The following is a 16,778-nucleotide window of genomic DNA, read 5'->3' as shown; positions in this document are numbered from 1 at the left end:
CAAAGTGATGCAGACCTTGTTCTTTCTTCAGAGTTGACATAACCTCAGTCCACTCTGCTTTCCTAATTTAGTAACATGGATAAAAATATTCACGATGGGACAGGTTTGGTACACCAGGCTCCCATCCAGGAGTGTGGTGTTTTTAAATAAATGGACTTGTGGGGATTTGAGGAAAACCCGGATTAGGTTACATGAGCTTTTCTCTAAGTATGTGTCTGTTTGAAGGAGCATGGACTCTTAAATAGAAATCTCTCAATTATTATCAACTGTTTTTTTCCTTGAAGTAGTCTGATGCCTAATTACTAAAAGTTAGGCGCTTTTTTTCCCCCCCCAGATCTGTAAAATCTATACTCTGTTTAATAATTAATTTTTAGATTCAGTTTACTGTATAAAACTAGAGTCAGCATACTAAGATATACATTTAGGTTCAACACAAAAACCTTTTTTTACCTAAGTCCATGCAAATCATACCTACACTTGCCTCTTACTGAATTGTTTTTTTTCACATCAGAATTAGTAAGGCTTCAGTAGTTCTTATCATCATTAGAAGCACAATAAAAATATCTGATGGGAGTGTGAAGACATTCTTTGGGTTTCTAGGAGGAAAGATTTTTACGTGTTCTGGTCTTATCTAAACTCTAGTACAGCTTTGTCCTCACAGCCTGAAAGGACTGAATCTTACAGAAGAAAAATTTTCCCTAGGAAATAATAGCAGAGTGTCATCTCTGAAGAGTCAGGAACAAAATGGCAATTTACTGATTGTCATTGGAGTTGGTGGCCTAAATAGAAGAGAGCAAGGCAAAGGGCAGTATATTGTGCAGGGAGTGTTTTTTACAGATGGATTTTTGTGCATATCCAAACATGCACAGTGGTACGTGTTTAATTAAAGGATGTTGGTTGTGTGAGATTTTATACCAGTCTGCCTTGCTCAAACATTTGATTTGAGTTCAGTTCTCAGGAGGACTATTAGTACTTCTGAGCACTTTAAATTTATGGGAAATGAACTGAAGACAGATTTTTAAATTTCCATTAACTTCTTGGAAATGTTCAGTAACTGAAGATTTTTCCTGCATACTCTCACCTGTACACTGTGTCAGAATGAGTCATCTTTGTATACATAGCTGATCACTATTCTTTACTTGTCTGCTTACCCCTTGTTACAGTTGTTTTTTTCCAGGTATACTCCATTGAGGGGCTTTTAAAAGCTTCTTTGTTAGTATTATACATCACTTTTTAGTATCGATTCATAATGTCACTAGATGCTGGCAGCAAAAACAGTAGCATAAACATGTAGCCAAAAAATGCCAAAGCTATATTTTTATGTTCAAAATGATGTTCTAATATATGTCTTTGTTCCAATACTTCTTCCAGATAGGCTTCTATTGGTCATACTGAAATGTTTCCTGTAATCGTAGCACAAATGACGTTAAGAAACAAAAAAAAACAGCAAAAGTATCTCTTTCCACAATGGCCTGTGGTGGTACTCCTGGTGTTGCACAGCAGGTTCTCAAAAATGCATGTACTGAGTATGTATGTGTTGTAATTCATTAATCTGCAAACTAATAGGAAACAGTTGCAAGAAGACATCAGTGCCTTTTGTTGTAACATTTAAATTCAGTATTCAAATCCTGCTTTGTGTACTAGGCTTATTGGACTAGAAAATTCCAGCTTAAAATTTGCTATTCTAATTTAATGCAATCACTGGAAAAAGTGTTTGGAAATGAAGCTACTTTAAAGAGAATGGTTTTAGTTTAAAAAAAATAAGGAAATCGTGATATAGCTCAATGCATCATATTTGCAAGTACCATGCAGTTTTATAAAATGTAAATCTTAAGTAATGACCACAGAAGTTGTTCCATCTGGAGAAGGGATCAGGATCCAACTTTAACTGGCATTGAGGTTTCATGTCGATTAAACTGAAGGTTAAAATCCTCTGGAAGCAAAACTGTAATGACCAAGCGTTTGAGTTTGAAATATTCTAAAACTAATTGCACAAAATTCTAATAGAACTTTACTCATTTCACTTTTTTTCTTCTTTCCTATTTTTTTTGAGCATGGTGGTAATGATTTTGGCTCGATCACACTTTCACTAAGATGGGTGGTGCTTTTATGTGAAAAATCTCAGCCTGTTTGAGTTTTGACTATTTAAGTCAAATAAACTGTAATTACTGAGTTAATGAATAGATCCAAGAGTGTCTGAGAGTAGGGTGCTCTACATGTTTCAAACTGCCTTAACGTCATTTGTGTTCTTTCTTTGTGGGCAGAGATTGACCTGTAAAGGTTCCGTTTTTATGCAAGTTTTTACTGGCCACTAAATCTTAGGGACAGTTAATGGTGTCATCACAGAGATATAGAATCATAGAATGGTAGGGGTTGGAAGGCACCTTTTAGAGATCTTCTAGTCCAACCCTCCTGCAGAAGCAGGTCCATCAGAATGACACCACATGAATTCTAATCACTGAAATATTTATTATATTAGAGAACAAACTCAATGTCTAAGAATGGACTGATGTCATTGGTTCCCTACTCTTCCATTGAGATGCTTATGGAAGTTACAATGCATCAGACTTGAAGAATCTTGCCCTGACAGCCCCATACCTTTTTTTTCTTTCCTTCTCCCTATTTCTCTTTTCCTTCTCTGAAAGGAGTTAAAAACCCTGGTGAGGCATAGGTGAAATCAGGACGAAGCAAAGAGAAGCCAACCTAATTAGTACCAGTGGTGCTCTTAAGCCTGTTGTGCTTCTGGCTTTGCAGTATTCCACTTGTGAAAATCAAAATCCTTGCAGGAACATGTATCTCTTCTGAGCTCTGGGCCATGGGCTTTCCCCCTGATAGCTGCCCCCCTCAAAGGCTTTTAGATAGGAGATAAAGGAGTTGTGCCAAGATGAAGGAGTTTTCATACTGTTTCTGATGGTGAGGCACTTGGCCAGTTGGTACATTCCTGAGAATATGGAAGCGGATTGAACCGGATCCTCTCTTGTTAAGAGATTTGGTACTGCCTCTTGAATTCTGGCTCATTCTTCTGTACTGCTGTCCTTGGTTTCTCAAGTCACTATTGGCCTTGTTTCTTCAGGGGTTTTTTTCTTGTCTGTGGCGGGTGGGCAGGAATGTTGGAGATGTTGGGAATGTTTTAAGTAACGGTGACAAGCATTCATCTTGAAGCTTAAAATTGTATGGAGCTGTTGAAGATCTTAAATGTAACTGTAGAAGTATGGTAGTTATGTTGCATGTTCTCAAGCCTTTTTAGGAAATAAGGAATCTTGAGTACAACTCCTTTCAACACAGTTCATTAAACATAGAATTGCATCATTTTCTAGTACATATGAAATTTTTCAGTAAATGGTTAAAATGCAGCTTTTTTTAAGAAAAGAGTCTTGCATGTCCAAGTAACTGCCAAACTTTGCTTTAAAAAGTCAACCACTCACATGGCATATGTGAAATATTCAATGGAAAGGGATTTAAAATGAAATATTGATCTCAATACTAGAGTCAGGTCTTTAGGTGATAATGAAGTCAGTAATAGGATAACGTGGAAATGCTGCCACCACCTACGAATAGTTTGTACAGTGGCATATAAAGAAGTGTTTTGATCATCTGATAGAAGAAATGACAACCTGAATTTTCTAGGGTATATGAGTATAGAGCCCTGATGGAATTATCTACCCCATGCTTCACTCCTCAGTGATTAGAGGGCTTCTGAAAGAAAGTCTCTTGACCTTTGAATATACTCCCAATGACACGCTGAGCCAGAGGCCACAAGACAAAAGTGGGAAGTTTACGCGGCAATATATAACTTTAAAGAACATTAAGTTGTCATTGCTACTTTGATCAGTGATAGAGTATACTTTGATAAAACTCAGATAAAGGGCCTCCGGCTGTAGCATCAAAACAATGCATTCTCTTCCTTTTATTTTGAAAAATGTGTCTCTACAGTCTGTTTTTAAGAAGTGGAATGTACTTGCGAGAAGTGATTAGACCTGGCACACAGACCTAAATAATGAAGGTCAAACAGAATTATTTGTTTTTTATGTTTTGCATGTTTGAAAACTTGGGTATGAGATTTATGGAGAAAACTCACTGTGACATAGTTACATACCACAGAAAAGTATAACTATGGAAGTGGCCACAGTTGTGTTTGAATTCAGCAATTATTCCATTTGTGGTGTTTGTTTTATGGGAGTCGACTGACTGCATAGCAGAGGAGAGGAAGAAGTGTAGAGGGTCTTTGGTTGCTTTTGATCAATCTTATTCCTGTGGAGTTCAGTCTAAGATGTAGAAAACCAGATTACCAGGAGTTTAATTTTGTGGGTGTGTATTTCTATGTTATATAGTCTCTCTCTGAGTGTTTGAAGGTGCCAGTTCTATACACTGATTTGAAAATCCATAAAGACTATGGAAATTAACGTTTCTAATTGTTTTAACGCATTACCTGAGTGGGCTCTACAGATCATTCATTATTTCATTAGTAGCTCTGGCAAGTGCTCTCCCACCCCACAGACTGTTGGTGGCATCTCTGGTAATCTTCCTAATGGAGAAGGTGTGATGCTTCATTGCTTGTCTAGCTGCTTTGGTGTACAACAGTCTTCAGTAATATAATGACTGTTGTGTTTATTATGATAGAATGCTTGGATCTGTATGAAGATTCACGTGTGGGATTTTCTTTGCCTTTATACTCGAAAAAAAAATCCCAAAAAGGAAGCTTTAGGGTTTTTCAACTGTATTATTAGAGATATAAAAATTTAAATAAAATTCCCATGAGTTACTGTAACCTTTATTTTTTCATGGTGTCGTTCCCTTCCTTTTGAAACTTCTTCCCTCAACATGCTGAATCCTCTACTGAGAGTACAGCAAAGCCTCTTTGGAATTTGATACCAGGGTTTTTCCATGTTATGGCTGGCAACAGGCACTTTCTGAGCAATATAGCTTGGGGCAATCAGGAGGTGGATTCTCCTTCTTGCGCAATGCATGTGGTAGCCTGTCTTTGAGAAGAATATGGGACTTGGAATAAGTCTCTTCCCTTTTGACTGACTGTTCTTTAAAAAGTATCATCACTAATTATTGAGAGTTAACATATTGTTAGAAATTGAACTGAAGTTGAGTGATTGTATAGTGCCTAATATCAGACTGACAACTTCCTAAGTAAAGGAATTTCAAAAAACATTTGTTGAACTCATCTGTCAGCACTGAATTCTTCTGCTGATGATTCTGATAGGAAGGGTCTGACTTTACTGATTTCCTGGTTGAAGGCACATATGATAGATATGAAGTTCATTTCTGAAATGGAAGTCTGTCTTTTTAGAACTGTTACCCAAAGCAAAACTGAACTTAAAAGGTGTGTTAGAGATGCTCAGGGCCTCTTTCATAAACATTTGCAAATAGCTGTTCACGTGGGTGAACACAGATGTGTATTGACAAGGCTGAGACTAAACCTCTGATATGGAGAGTTGGATGTGTGCTAGGAAAAATGTGTTTCATAAACGAATGATAGTTCTCATACAACAGAAACAAAACCTCTTTAATACAGACAATCTGTTCAATAGCAGTCAGGCTTTCAAAGAACCTCAGCTTTGAACAGATATTAAACTGTGGGTCTTTTTTCATTGGTTTGTAAGCATGTGAAAAAGGAAATGGTAATAGTAACTGCTTTGCAAATTCCAGGTTTACATTAGAAATGCCTTGCTGACTTCAGCGTGCCGTAATGCCAAAGGGGATCTGACTTTGTTCTGCTGCATTGACATATTTCAGGAGGGTCCTAAGGAAAGACCAGGCAAGCCATGCAGCAAAATGATGAGTCCATGTTTATTGCCTTTACTGACATTGTTTTTAAATAAATAAATAAGTGAAAGCTGAAAACTGCAGTTCATTGTATCCTTTACCACCATAAGGAGGTCAGTAAAAGTTAAAATATGTCAGCTACAACAGCACAGGGCTGCCAACTTGTTTGTGAAATTCAGCACTGTTAGTTCATGCAGCCTATTCAGCTGTTTAGTTTTCATAAGAAAATTACCTGTTAACTAAAGTAATTTGCTACTCATTTTTCCTGTAAAACCTCTTGCTAATTGGAGATTTTTCAGATGCTTTTGTTGCACCAAATTAACATTTATAACAAGCAAAGACTGTCAAAGCTTCATTTTTTCTTTTTTTTTCAGGTTTGGATTTTAAAAGTTAACTTACATCCAGCTTAATAAATAAAGACTTAAGAGTTCATTATCTGTGAATGTACTTTTGTCTCTTTGGTTGCCTTGTTTGGTTTTTTCCTTTCCCTAAGCTCTGTGTAATGTATGTGCAGTGATTAGCTACATTAACGGGTAGTTGATTTTACTTCTGTATTAAGCAAATGCAATTTACTAGTAGGGCTGGAATGCTCAGGGAAGCTTGGAGAACAAAGTCGTTCAATCTTTGAAAGTGAACAAACACTAATGAGTAGTGCTGTGCAACAGAAGAATTCTAGTTTGTATCAATTTCCATCTTGACCTTACTGGCCGAATATAACTTTTAAAACACATACCATTTTGAGAGTTAAAGTACTACTTGTTATCGACATCCTTGTGTTACTCAGCTAGTCTATTAAATAAATTGAGACAAAATAAAATGCATCATTTACTGACACTAAATCTAAATGGAAAAGGCCTTTAAAGGAAATGTGTAGAACTCGAGATATTATGTGAGATTAACGTTCCTCTGGTTCAAGTCACACACACAGAGTTTGATACCTCTATTCCAGTTATCTTAACTTTATTGCAGTGGTATTTAAAATAAAGACCTGTGTTTAACTTAGCTTTGTCCAAATCTGCATTAAATTGTTACTCTTTATGCTAGGCTTTGATACCAAGCAACTGCAAGTATACTCCAGTTGGTAATTATTTAATGTTTGAGAGCTTTATGGACTAATACTACTACTTTGTGTTGCTCAAGGAATACGATTCAGAATGACTAAGTGAGGGTTTGGACTATGATTGCAAGCCTTACTTGTCTGCTTGGTGCTGATTTGAAACACTAAGCAGCAGCATCTTCCACTGATTAAGGCTTGCAGCATTTTGAAAACAGGACACTGCAGCAGCTGGTTCAAGTCAGTTGTTGTCTTTATTGGTCATTATCTTAATGAGAAACTGTTAGTTGTCAGTTCATGCCATTTTCTCAGTAGTAACCATGTTCATTGTAGTAGCTCCTGCCAGCCCATCTCTAGTGATGAACTAGCCATTCTGCTGAGTGCCCATAGAGACGTTGCTCAGCACAAATGAGCCAGGCATGTGAGGAGGAGCAAGAGAAACTCCTGTTACTGCTGCAAGTAAAGGGCACCTGAATCTATAGTTCACATCTGAGAAAGATGCATCTCTGTTACAGTGGGAATATTTCCTGTGTCTAGCCAGTCTCTCCCTTGTAATTGCTGTTGCAATGGCCTCAAAGAACTCTAAACTGTCCTAGGACTTCAGTTTATTCCATCCATTAGTGTTCCTTTGGAAAACAAACATGGTGACTCCACTGCCTAAGAGGTTCCAAACTAACAATCTTCCTTTGATTCTTTTCCCTCATCAAGTTTGTAGTTGCATATTTTGTTAAGGAGACAGAGTTTACCTTCAGGGAAGAGAGTTCTTTGATATCTCCCAGTAGTAAGATAAGTGAGCATAATTTGGCTTGATACAGTGTAATACTTCTCCACTGAGGGATAAAAATCTAACCTGGACCTATTGCTTTTATTATGTGTTTAGTTACTCTTGAAGAGGAACTAAAAAACTCAAACTCACTAACCTCAAAAGAAAAAAAGATGTCTGACGTTTCCAGTTGGTTGGAAACAGTTGATAGCAACAGTCACAACAGATAGGTTTTTGCTTGGATTATTTAGTCACTAGTGTAGTAACGGGTTAGGAGCTACTAATTTATGTTTGTCAGAGAGACCAGTTTGTTGTGTTGATCTGGAGTTTTTCCTTTGAAGAAAAAGACAGGAAAAAGTGTCCTAGAATTTATAGCCAGCGTTGGCCCTGTCTCTGTGGCTTCCTGGTCTACCTTTAATCACTTGTTAGGATACTCATTTTGTTTGCCTTAATTTTGGGCAATTACTAGTTTGTTGAACTTAAAGCAGGATATTTAAGTAGCCATCTCTAGCTGGATAGCATCTTGAGTTCAGATTATTAGCTGATTATTTTCTGTACAAAGGTTTTTCTGGAAGGCTTTCCTTTCCCCTTCCATGTAGTGATATTAGCACCCAGTGAATTGTAGATGTGCAGCACTAGCGATAGTAAGACATAAAAAAAGAAAGAGAAACATAACAGATGTCATGCTGTATTCATTTACATTTGTTTATGTTCATACCACCCAGGAACACCTAGAAAAATGAAAACAGCTGCTTCTCAAAGGAAAGTAAACAGCAAAAATACATCACTTCCTAAATAAGAGACTTTTCTGTAAGGTGCTAAAAAAGGCGAAACTTTTCATGCAATATCCTTGACAAAGTAGCATTCTGTCTGTTCACACTTCATGTGGGGTCCTCCATACAATTTTTTGGAAAATAAAACCTTAGAATAATATTAACGGATTAATGTGACATCTACTACTTAGTTTTGTAGCAATAGTACCTTGCTGTGGGGCAGAAAAGTACTAGGACAGAGTACACTAGAAGAAAATGAAAGGATAGATTGTCTTCTAAAAAAAACCCCAAACAAACAAGGAAACAAAAACCCAAAGCTAAACAAAGAGGAAACCTCATGGTTTCATGGCCTTGAGTTACCTTTGTGCATAAACAATTTTTTCTCTCTCTTTTGCCCTTTTACCCACCTTTTCCCCTTTTCTCATGTATGTTCATTTCTGGAGTTACCTCATTTGTTCTAACTGTTCTCATGGAGACCATTAAATTAAGTAAGAAAATGGAATTCCAAACCTGTGTTGAGTAATATAGAGTACAACCTAAGGAGCATTCTGCAGCTGTATGCTCTGACTGGTGCTTCAGTGCTGATGCTGAGGAAAGCCCAGAGTGTTGGACTCACGAAATACAGAAGGTTGCCAGTTTGTTAATTTAAGCTTAATTATGGTTAAAAAAAAGTGGAACCACTGACCTTTACAAGAATTTGACTTAACAAGACCCTCATGCCTGGTGCCTGTTTTCAGTCACTTTTAATGGAACTTAAATTACTGTTTATCAAAATTGGACTTTGGAAAGCCACTTCTTTCACATTTTTTGTGAAGGATGGTAGAAAATAATTAGGTTCAATACTAAATTTGCTTATGACATTTAGCAAGATTGAGAAAAGATTCTATTTGGGTGTGTTCAGTACAGGTATGTATTTTTCACTTGGTTTTGGTTTTTGTCTGCTGCTTAAATGTTTTGGAGAAGAGTTGATACAGTTTATGGCTGAAGTAGTTGAAACTGAGAATTGGGAACATCTTTGAGGTGTTACTTACATGACTGTTCATTCACAAAGGCAATCCTGCCCCAGAAAACCTTACGTCCTGTCTGGAAAGAGCGGGGCAATATGTGAACTGCAACCATAAGTATCATTAAAAGTAATTTATTCAAGTTTGATCAGCTGGCATAGAGGCTTTTTTTCCTAGAATTTGTATGGGTTTGAACTCACATTCAGCACCTTATTTAAAAACAGGTTATTCACAAAATAGTTGGTGCAGTATCACAATGTCTCTTCTTTCTTTTTTTCCTTAAAATATTGAGCAAGTATTAGTCTACATGGGGAAAAATACAAGGAGGAAAAAAAATAATCTTCAGGTCTTTTAGGCTTGTGGAACAGAACATTTTTGCAAGCTCTCTCGCTAACAATATAGTATCAGCTGCATACAGCAGTAGGAAAATGTTAATGTAATTCGTTTTGCTTCCCCTTTCTTGGTCCTTAAACCTAATGAGGCCAATTTTCAGTTATGGTCAAACTTTCTTCTTTGAAGATGGCACAAGTCTATCATAAGTGCCAATTTGAGCTAGAAAATTTAATTTTTATAGGCTGTGAAATGTGACCTGTGTAGTAGGACAGTAAATGTAATGTAATATATAATAGGCTATTTAATTTGTTTTAACTATCTTTAATTCTATTTAAGTCCTCCTGAGACATCTCAGAGCAGATCTAAAGGAGATCTTTTCCATCAAGCTCTTAGTGATTAAAAAACTTCTAGTTCCTTTACGTGAGAGTTCCAAACTCATAATAGTATCACAATTCAGATTCACAGGCATGGATAGGGACTTGCTTTTTTTTTTTTCCTCCTAATGGGACAAGTAGTAAGCTTTGCCAGTATGAAAGATTTTGAGTGTCTTTTTCTCACAGTTGCATGGTTTTACTGGTCTAATGAGAAAATGCATCTTGTGCTCAGGTTCATGGTAGTTGACTCAAACATCATTTCAATGGTGAAGGATGGTAGCCACTTTCAGCACCTTCTGTGCTTTCCCTGAAGCCAACCAGCTTTCTTCTTACACCCCAGGATAGAGAGGGATCACTGACTATATGAGGTCCAGTGCTTCACAGTTGTAGCCAGTCATCATGATTGTGTAAGGATTCTAAGGCTATATCACAAGCTGGAAAACATGACTCCATGGTATTTAGCAAAGATAAAGTACAGAGCACTGCAAGCTTGGAGCAATGACGTGCTGTTGGCATTGCAGAGTGGATGGCAGGCAAGAGAGGATTGCTTTGGTGTTGGAACCCTTTGGTAGCAGGGTGGTAGATGTAAATGTATGATAATAGCAAGATCATCATTATTGCCTACAGTACAAAGGTACATTAAGACCCTTTCTTGCTGACTGTATATACAGGTTGCATTAGTTATTTTCAGTGGTGGGTCATTATCTTTCTCTAGCCACTCCTTCTCTTCCTATAGTGTTCCAAGCAGAGGCCTGACTTGCAGCACTTTCTTAGGCTTATTTTCTATTATTTTTCATTCCATTTCAGTCAGTTAAGTCTAAAATTTCTTGCTTCTCTTCTTGTATGATAATGTGGTTCTCTGTCATGCCAGCACTGCTTTAAACGCTTGTGTTGACAGAAAACCAAAACCAAGGTAGAAAATGGAAATTGTAAGCAAAGACCCTTGGGGAACACCACCACTAGTAATGTTTTGGCATGAGATGTGATTCTCATGTGTTGTCATTAACCAAGCAATTTCATGAAAGAAAGTCAATATAATATGACTTCCATTTGGAAAGATCTGGATTGCATTTTCTTTGTGTTTTCTATTTATGTTCCAGTTGTTCGTTACTCTTGGTTACTCTTTCCCCTTACAGCAGTTTATCAGATAGTGAAGAGCCCTGAGTTCCCTGAGTTCACATTAATGGGGCTTTTTTGAACACAGGTTCTGTGTTTTTCTGCAACCATAGGCTGCTATCACAGAAAATGTCTTATTCATTGAGAATCCTCGTGCCTGAGCTTGCAGTTTTGATATAGAAATGTTTTTCATTTGGTTTATTTGAGACAGAAATTTTTTAAACAGCCTCATTTAATTTTAGTAATGGATGTGGTGATTTTTCAGTGCTTTGTCCTTGTTCTCATGAGGTATCCTGTTTCTGTCCTCATACACAGCATTATTCTTAAAGGAAAAAATGATGCAGAAAGCTAATCTAATATTTCTATCCCCTGTTGACACAAATTCTTAATTTCTTTCTCCTTATTTCATGTTGAGAAACCTTTTGTTTGTCTGTGAGTTCCCATTTTCCTGGCCTTCTGGCAGTTTTCATTTAAATTCTGTGGCCTGACCTCTAAGTGCCAGCTCTCTTTGCTCATCAGTCCCTTTTTCCATTCCTTGTAGGTGCTCTGCTTTCTCTTAATATCCTGCTTTGAGGTGCATTCTCATGCAGGTAGGTCTGTAGCACTCTCCTATCCCTCTTTTTACCTTTAATTGGATGGAAAGACTCAGCATTTGGTTTAAAGTAAATCCATGCCTTCCGTACAGTCAAATACAATTGTGTATGTGTTTCATATCTCTTTGGATGCTTTTTTGGGTTATGTCCCAATAGGGAAAGGTGGGATTGCTCTTGAAATGTAAAGAGAACTGTTAGTTATTTTTGAGTTATGCAGCTGGTGAGGCCTGTACCCCTAGAAGGCTGAGGAAGTTTGAATAGCCTTTTGCAATTATTATGTGCTGTATAGGCTGCTTACTTCCAGATGGGATTTTTTCCTTCATGTAAATCCACGGGAATGAATTTTAAAAACTGGCATCTAAACCATCTGAATGAAAAACTAATTTCTGTCTTTTTTTTTTTTTTCCCCTGATGCTAGGTATGTTTATACAAATACAACCAGTTTTGTTAGGGGTCAATAATTCTGGAAATACCCTGAAACTTTACTTTTTTTTTTTTTTCCCTTTGTGTTGAGAAACAAATGTATTTGACAGATTTTCTCTTTTGTTAACCCAAATACATGTGTTGACAGTTCACTTGTCCCTTTCTCCACATGATTGGGAAAGCTATTACCATGAATGCAAAGGCTGCTTTTTGGAGCCACAGTAATCACTTCTGAATCTTCATATTATCAAGGATGAAAAAGATTAACTAATTACTTGAGTGCTGGCAGTTTTTAGAATGCAGTCTGAAGTATTTCTTTGTATGTCTGTGACACTGGAACCACTTTCAGAAGGTTGTAGGTAGCACTTGGGGTATAAACCTGCATTTACGTTTCTGTGAGTAGCATGTGGACTGTAAGTCTGTCAAGCCACTTTGTGTAGAGTCATAAAATCGTTTCAACTGGAAGCTCATCGAGTCCAGCCTTTGTCCCAGCCCTATCAACCACTAGACCATTTCCCTAAGTGCAGTATCCACCCATCTCTTAATTTCCTCCAGGGACGGTGACTCCAGCACCTCCCCGGGCAGCCCATTCCAACGCCTTTTCAGGAAAGAAACTCCTCCTCAGATCCAGCCTGAACCTCCCCTGGCACAACTTGAGGCCATTTCCTCTTGTCCTATTGCTTGTCACTATGTACTGTGTCATGAACCCATTTGTACCATATGGCCAAGGCAGAGAATTGCCCAGCTATATGTGAAGGTAGTAATCCAAGCAGGTGGACACAACTGAAACACGTGGGTCTAAAGAGTTGGAGAGGAGCTTCATGTTTGGACTCGAGTCTTTCTGAGTCAGAGATTTAGCAAAGCTGCTGGGGATTTTATTCTTGCTTCTGATGTCAAAATGGAGCTCGGTGCCATGCTGTGTGTTCATCCTAGAGCTAACATACTTTAAAAATAATATATTTATTAATTTGATTTCAGTGTAATTGTAACTCTTCCAGGTGGTTCAGTGGTGATGGATAATGTTTGTCTCTTCCTTATCCTTGGGACTGGAGGGGATCTCTGAATACAAGTCCTTTCTTTCTCAGTTCTTTTTATTTGGGAATGGTTAATTCCTTTTCTGGATCTGCCTCAAATTTCCAAATCCACCTTTGATGCATGTCTGAGTGCTTGACGAGGTGATAGCAAGAGAGATCTGTAAGCCTTTCACTGTGTATGTTAGCCAAGCCATTTATGTTGGAAGATTTTTAAAGCATGGATAATAATATTTAGTAACTAAAGGCTTGAAAAAACTTAATGGACTGTTTATTATTTTCTCTTATTCCTCTTTATTGTTTTCCTTAGCTTTATTAGAGGGAAAGAAATTTAGTGTCATTATTAAATGTCTGAGCATCTCCTTAAGAATGAGATTTCAACACTATGGTGAGGACTCTGGGCCTTATATCTTCAGTGTGATGGCACTTTGGTTTACTTTTCAACTTCACGGGTCAGTGGGTGTTTCTGTAACATATGGCACTATCTGTTGAAAGTGGATGTTTACATCTGGTATGCATTGGAAGATTAAGGTAGAGAGGATGAAGTTTGGGCAAGTATGTGTTTTTTGGATGAAGGATAAAGTGAGAAAACTTTTATTTCCTTTTAGATTTGAAACATATCATTCTAGCAATGCCTTTGAAACTCTGCCAGCTTTGCCAACCGTAACATTTATGGGATTTGGGATCTAAACTGAATTAGAAAACTGTTTTTTGTGGCAGAGAAAAAGGTTAGTGGATGAAAATAGCTAGACCTGTTATTGACTGCATGTGGTCAGTGGTTTGGCTGAATGTAGGTGGCTCTTTTCCTGTCAGTGTTTTCAAGCATATGGCTTTGTTTGTGATGAATATAAAGCTCTTTAAAAAAAGTTCTTCTGCAATTCTTTTGCACAGTAGTCTTTTGCTATTTAGTAGTGATTATTTTGCATTTGCCACTTTGTTTTCTTGTAGTAAAAAAATCCCATACTTCAGTTAAAGCTTATGATTCCTGTTGACATCAAAACTAAGAGATTTGAAGAATGTAGTCATCTGTGTGTAGCAGCTGCTTCTGTCAGTAATACCTTCTAAAAAGGATGCATATGCTATGTGTGTGTCATTGCTTCCTGTAGGTAATGCTGGGATGTTTGCAGTGGGCAGAAGCTCTTTCTACATGTGCACATACATTTTGTTTGATTCTTATTTCTGTGACAATATCTAATACTAAATTACAATGTCTCTTTTTTAATGTTTTCTGTCTTAGAAGTAATAGCAGTTTTACCATGGTCAGCTTTGGATTTGCTCTTCTTTTTTCACATTGTCTGGAAGACAGCTTGAAATTCAGCTAACATTTGGTTGCTTTCCTTGGGTGTGGTATATAAGATGCTACATCAGAGGTCAGGAAATAGTGTATTTTCTAGCTCCTGTTGCCTAGAGAGCTTAAGGGCACAACAGGTTCTGTTTAGATTTAACTTGAAGAGTGTTACCCTATTTATATCTCTTTAAAAAATCTGGGTGGTAGAACTGCAGATTGTGGATTGTGTAGATTGTATGGTGTTTTCAGGGTAGAAAATTCAAGTGAATCTTGTTTTAGCAGCTTATCAGATGCAAGAGCTGGTTTCATTCAGCCAAGAGCTAAGTACACTTGGTTCTGCAAGATGGTGAGAACTGCAGTGAGAATTAGGGATACCAAGCACTTCATGAGTTAGTTCCATTGCTGTATTTAAAAACAAAGCAAAACTGTTTATAGTTTCCCCACATTTGCTTGGGAAAAATAATCTATAAAATTACCCTGTAGTTTTAGAGTAACTGTAAAAGAATCACTGAACAAACAATGAGAACCTATAGAGTTGCTTAATATATTTGTTAATCAGTGCATTTGGTCCCACAGGCCAGACACAAGGAAAATTACTCTGTTGCCCAAGTGAGGCTACTTGTGTGATCACATCTTGCAGCCTCTTAAGAACTTTGTTACCTACATTTAAACAGTATTGTATAATTTTTTTAAACACGAAATGTAGTTTTAAAATACTTAAAATGTTAAAAAAGAAAATCTTTAGAAGCTGTAATTAACTCTAGATTAGAACTTGCTGTAATGTCTTCCTACAATATAACTTACAGTTATTAAGAATGTCTTTTCTAATTTAAAATAAGTCTTTTGAATTGTATTAATGAGACAGAGCTGTTGTTCCCAGGCATGCTTGGTGAAAAGACTGTCACTAAGCAAGATATACTGTGCTTGTATTTGTTAGGTCTTGCTGCAGAGGAATCTTAAGGTGTATATAAGCATTGTCTCCTCAAATGTTTTTTAAATAAAAGATTAGTTTGAATCTGCAAGAGAGCAGAGTCGTGCTGAACCCTCAGTAACAACAAGCAATGTCATGTGTTTTGGTTTGTGGTGGTTTGGGGTTTTTTTTCTTGTTTTGGTTTAGGACCAGGCAAGTGCTTGATATTTTTGACAATCGTTATTGTCAGTGCTCTGTCTTGAGAGATCTTATATTTAAACATACTGCCTGGCTGATAACTGTGCCTCATTAAAAAGATGTGAAATATGAAGATGGCATTTCTATCAGTTGTGAACAGGAGTTAATAGAGCTGTGTCTTGGGTGAAAAACAGCACAGCTAACTGCTGGCCTTAACATGAGAGATTTTGTTCTGGTCTTGTTTGTGAACATGAATACATGAATAATTCTCACTGCCTCCTGTTTGGATTGTAGAGGTTGGAGACCTGAGGGAGCTGCAAACGCTGGACATATCAACCAATCGTTTGATAACGTTACCTGAAAGGCTTCACATGTGCCTGTCACTGCAATACCTGACTGCAGACCGAAACCACCTGTGGTACGTGCCCCGCCACCTCTGCCAGCTACCAAGCCTCAATGAGCTCTCCATGGCTGGAAACCGCCTGGCATTTTTGCCACTTGGTGAGTCACCCCTGTCATTGGGCTGGGGGTGGGTCAGAGAAGAGACAAGAAAAACAACTTTGCATCTTGAAAGAAGGAAAAAGCAACAAGTGTTTTTTCTTTGGTGGTCCCTACAAGATCTGTTTATGGAGTTGTCACAGGGATTGTGTTGTTGGAAAATATGTTAATTTAAAAAACACTGGTCAGGGTTTCAAGATTTTTTGAAGCAATAGGTCAGCTATCAAATTTGCTTTATTTTTAGCCAACTGGGGGGGAGGGGAAGTTAAATGATCTTGCATTTAAATATAGTACTATGTAATCTGAGTTCCACCACTTAGAGTAATGATCTGTTTCCGTTTGCTGGATCTGATGATGTAGTGAAGATTCTTCAGCTAGGGTTTAAACCTTACTGTGGAATCTTGGTAACTCCACATAAAGTATTTTTTCATTATTGGGAGTGTCAGTACTGCATAATCTAACAAAGATTTAGTTGATGCTCCATGTAGGCATCCATCAAAACTTCCTCAGTGGTAGCACAGGAAGAAATTTATCTGCCTTTGTGTCAACCCTTTCGAAGTTCAGAAGTGGCGAAGCAGGTCTTCAAGAGTAGGAAGTGCAGTCAATGTGTGGTGGTTTGCTGTAGGTAGTAGTTGTGTTGTCAGT

General features: G+C 37.5%; 1 protein-coding gene across 5 annotated transcripts in view; it reads left to right on the top strand.

Annotated features, from left to right (window-relative positions):
- Positions 1–16,778, top strand: part of LRRC28 (leucine rich repeat containing 28) — a 76,897-nt gene that overhangs the window by 39,825 nt on the left and 20,294 nt on the right. For all 5 annotated transcript variants that reach the window (XR_009819061.1, XR_009819060.1, XM_061999821.1 and 2 more), the window contains exon 6: positions 15,930–16,136. Coding sequence is in view for 3 of the 5 variants with exons in the window: in XM_061999821.1 (XP_061855805.1) it covers positions 15,930–16,136 (207 nt within the window). In the remaining 2 variants the exon portion in view is untranslated. The remainder of the gene's footprint in view (positions 1–15,929; positions 16,137–16,778) is intronic.

The sequence above is a fragment of the Colius striatus genome, chromosome 7, assembly GCF_028858725.1.
Source record: "Colius striatus isolate bColStr4 chromosome 7, bColStr4.1.hap1, whole genome shotgun sequence".
NCBI lineage: Eukaryota > Metazoa > Chordata > Aves > Coliiformes > Coliidae > Colius > Colius striatus.
This window is presented reverse-complemented; position numbering and strand designations above follow the sequence as displayed.